The sequence below is a fragment of the Camponotus vicinus genome, unplaced genomic scaffold (assembly GCF_025532165.1).
Source record: "Camponotus vicinus isolate PSW18456_S1 unplaced genomic scaffold, iyCamVici1.0 SCAF_5, whole genome shotgun sequence".
Taxonomy (NCBI): Eukaryota; Metazoa; Arthropoda; class Insecta; order Hymenoptera; family Formicidae; genus Camponotus; species Camponotus vicinus.
In genome coordinates, this window is record NW_028141977.1 from 9731762 (window position 1) to 9735654 (window position 3893).

The 3893-nt window shown below is 24.1% G+C and overlaps 1 protein-coding gene across 1 annotated transcript; it reads left to right on the forward strand.

Annotated features, from left to right (window-relative positions):
• Positions 1 to 1581: 1581 nt before the first annotated feature.
• On the forward strand, positions 1582 to 3641 carry LOC145972558 (uncharacterized). Its single transcript, XM_083101286.1, has 3 exons — positions 1582 to 1712; positions 2340 to 2598; positions 3391 to 3641. The coding sequence occupies exons 1-3, from the start codon at positions 1650 to 1652 to the stop codon at positions 3558 to 3560; spliced, it is 492 nt and encodes a 163-aa protein (XP_082957412.1). The 5' UTR covers positions 1582 to 1649; the 3' UTR covers positions 3561 to 3641.
• The last annotated feature ends 252 nt before the right edge of the window (positions 3642 to 3893 follow it).

Sequence of the window (3893 nt, forward strand, 5' to 3'; positions counted from 1 at the left end):
TTTTATTGTATCCATATCATTATAAAGTATAATAATAATATTCTCAATATTATAAATATTTAAATAATGAGCGTAAAATTGTGAATTATGTTTCATTTCATGCACAAGTTTCATGTTTCTTATCGTTTCTCTCACAATAAGCAGGAAAAATTTACTTTATACTTGACTATGAAGAACGGGTTGCATATAACTAGGCTATAAAGATAAACACGATAGAGCAATAGCTTTCTTGTGCTAATTCAACTAATCGGCGAAACACGTGTTAAAACACTGAAGATAATAGATAAAAATAGTGTTAACCTTTTTAATCTTCATAGCAATGTTCTTTTCTGCATTCTAGTCACGTGTTGTAATTTTTTATGAGATGAAGTCGCGATAACATCGTCACTAACGTTTTATAGTTCCAAGCGATGACTACTAATTATATTATGAATATTATTTATGTTGTATGTACATATGTAGAATATTTTATATTAGTATTAAAATCATTAATAAAATAATAAGATAAAAAATTCATTAAGTTTATATTTTATGTAATTTATTTATGAAAGAAATATCTTGACAATATATTTCATGTCAGTTCATAAAGTAATACAGTATGTTGTAAAATATATTTATGTACGTTTTCAATATTTTTAATAATCATACTATATGTATAATTGTGTACAACATAAGTGTAAATGTATAATATCTACAGTCTGTATAATATCTGTACAGATATTATACAGAAATATACGGATGTGCAAATTACCTGTGTAATTGTATCAATAAATTTGGAAATACTGAATAAACAAGAGAGAGTATCAAAATAAGATATGACGTGCTCTTCTTTCTTTGAAAGAAATATAAATTTTCTAGATGTTTTATTGAAATCATTAAATATAAATAATATAATTTAATAATATTTTCGTTTCAAATATATTGATTACTGAAAAATATATTGATTACTGAAAAATATATTGATTATTGAAAAATATATTAAAGAATTTTAAGTCAAGTAATACAAATATTTTTAAAATAAATTATCTAATAGAAAATATTATTAGCACAATATTACTTGTGTAATAAATTTTTTTAGTGATTGATAGCAATAAACATTTTATAAAAATTGTTATTAATTCAAGGTTCTATTATGAAAGTTCTATCATTACTATATTATAGAACCATACAGAATATTGCAGCTACATTGCGGCAAATTACATGTAGCTGCAATGTTCTGTGCTCTATGGGAAGATTTGAATCTATTTTGCTTTACCAATTTGATTTAATGGATTAAAGTATGACTCTCTTTTTTCATTTATAATATAATTAAAATATGGGAATTAAAATAAAGAGAAGGAAATTAGAAGATTAGAATCTGTGATGTGATGATATAATGTGTCTGCATATCATGAATTGCATTGTGAATTGCGTTGTCTAGAATATTTAATAATATGTAAGATAAGGAGCGAAGGCAATCTGTGAAAAAAATACCGAAGTGAGTAATATGTTTGTATGCAGCTTGTCACGTTTGTATTTTTTTAAAAATAGATTTCTCGTCTATATAAACGGACAGAAAATTTGCATGAGACTATAACGATTACAAAAGTGCGTAGAGAAGCATCCGATAATATTAAAGTAGTAGATTCACAACAACATAGTGTAAAAAAATGTTACGTTTCAGTACTTGGATTATTAGTCTATTGATTTTGTTTAGAACAATTTTGACGGAGGTAATGTAAATTTGCAATATGTTAATTGATTTTAAGTATTTATAAAAATATCAAAAGAAATTTTAATACATTTGTATGTGTGGACGCGCGTGTGTTCATTAAATAAATATTTAAGAATTTAATTCAATAAGTACTTTTTTCTCCAATATTTGTTATGTATTATGAATACTATAACAAGTTCATTGTAATTATATTATGAAGCTCGTTATAATAATAAAATATAGATTTATTTTTCTTTATTAATTTTCCTTTAAAAAAAAAAATGATTTCTGATGTGCATTATTGTATTTTACTTTTTGTCATAAATGTTCTCTTATAATTAGATATATTTTAACATAATTAGATATATTTTAATATAATAAGTATATTCTTATTGCTAAAAGCTAAAATGAAAACTTATATCCAGCATACAATGTACAATCAATTAATTTAAGACTTTTTTGTAATTTAATTTTATTTAAATGAAAAGATGCTAAAATTTTGGTAGCTATAATTTTGGTAATATACGATATTGTTTGTATAATGATTATTGTAATAGACAATATTAATGCGCGCACACATACACACATACATATACTGAAATAAAATAATTTATTAATAAATAACATACCTATATACATTATTTAGGATTCAGTGCAGCATGACAAGTTACATCATTATGCTCCACATGATCGTGTTTACACTTCACGTACAGGAAGATTTGCTTTCGACTTACTAGACAATTTACGTAAAAATTTCTGTCACTCGTTTTGCATGTCTGCAGATAACATGCCATATTTCACAAATCTCATGTGTGCTGTAAAATGTCCCGAATTGTATTTACCGCATTCGACTACGACACCAACTTCAATGTTAACTCCAACTTCTTCAATAATCACGACGATAGGTATAAAAAATATATATTGTTATACTGAAAATAAATATCTATTCTTAAAAATATATCCATTATTCATAAATCACTTATCTTTTAAAAATATAAGAAATATAACTACATAAATAACTTTATTTCTTCATGATTATATTAATCGTTATTTCCCCTTTGCATTTACGTTAAATTATTAGCGCAATTTTCTAAGAATTAAATTCGATTCTATCTCACAAATCTACTTAATAATTTTAATACTACATGTTGCTTATATTATGTTATTGTAAGCGAATGGACATAATTGTAAATTGTATATATGTTTATAATCAAATTAAAATTCTTTTTTATAATTGATAATAATAATAAGATTAAACATTTATTAGCATTAAGTGATCTAATCTTCTTGTCAATTATGAGAAATAAACTATAAAATCAAATTTACAGTACTTATAAGATGGTAGCATAGTAGTTGGTATTGTTGTTATCATAATTGACGTTATTGTCTGATTGACAATAATCAATTAATTAAATTTTCGTTTTTATAAAAATTGATTTTATGAACATTATCCTTAATTTAATTAGTAGTTACATATATTTTATAAATATTATTTTGATTTTTCCAAATTTTACTATATTAAATATTAAATAAGTATGTAACTACTAATTAAATTAAGGATAATGTTCATAAAATCAATTTTTATAAAAACGGAAATTTAATTAATTGATTATTGTCAATCAGACAATAACGTCAATTATGATAACAACAATACCAACTACTATGCTACCATCAGTAATGTGTACTGTTGCTTACAGCTACTACACCATCGCCAGCAATTCCTGGATCGCAGGGGACCTCTCAGCAACAACCCCCTGAGGAACAACCCTCCTCAACAACAATCGCTTCAACAACAATCGCTTCAACAACAATCGCTTCAACAACAACCAACTCAACAATCCCTCAACCGCAGCAACAACAACCTTAAATTTATATAAATACAATAACACTAACAACAAAAATACCTATGTAATACAATTAATAACAAATATATTAATATTTGTTGTAACGTTATTAACTATTTCTCGAAAAAAAATGTAGAATATTTAGATTATTTTATACGATTTTTATATATTCAACGTGTTGAATTTATTTAGAATTTGATACTTGAAAGAACTTTTCTTTATCGTTTTTACAGTCTCGAGATGATTAATAAACATTGTAATTATATATATATTCTTTGATTGTATGATAAAGTATTTATTAGCTTTGAATTAATAAATATTTTTCAGTTAACAATGAATAGTATGAAAATACAATT

Bases quoted from the DNA above. Each gene is read 5' to 3' on its own strand.
- LOC145972558 (XM_083101286.1), top strand. From the start codon at position 1,650: ATGTTACGTTTCAGTACTTGGATTATTAGTCTATTGATTTTGTTTAGA. The intron at 1,713-2,339 runs GTAATGTAAATT...TACATTATTTAG, and splicing joins TTAGAACAATTTTGACGGAG to GATTCAGTGCAGCATGACAA. The intron at 2,599-3,390 runs GTATAAAAAATA...TGTTGCTTACAG, and splicing joins TTCAATAATCACGACGATAG to CTACTACACCATCGCCAGCA.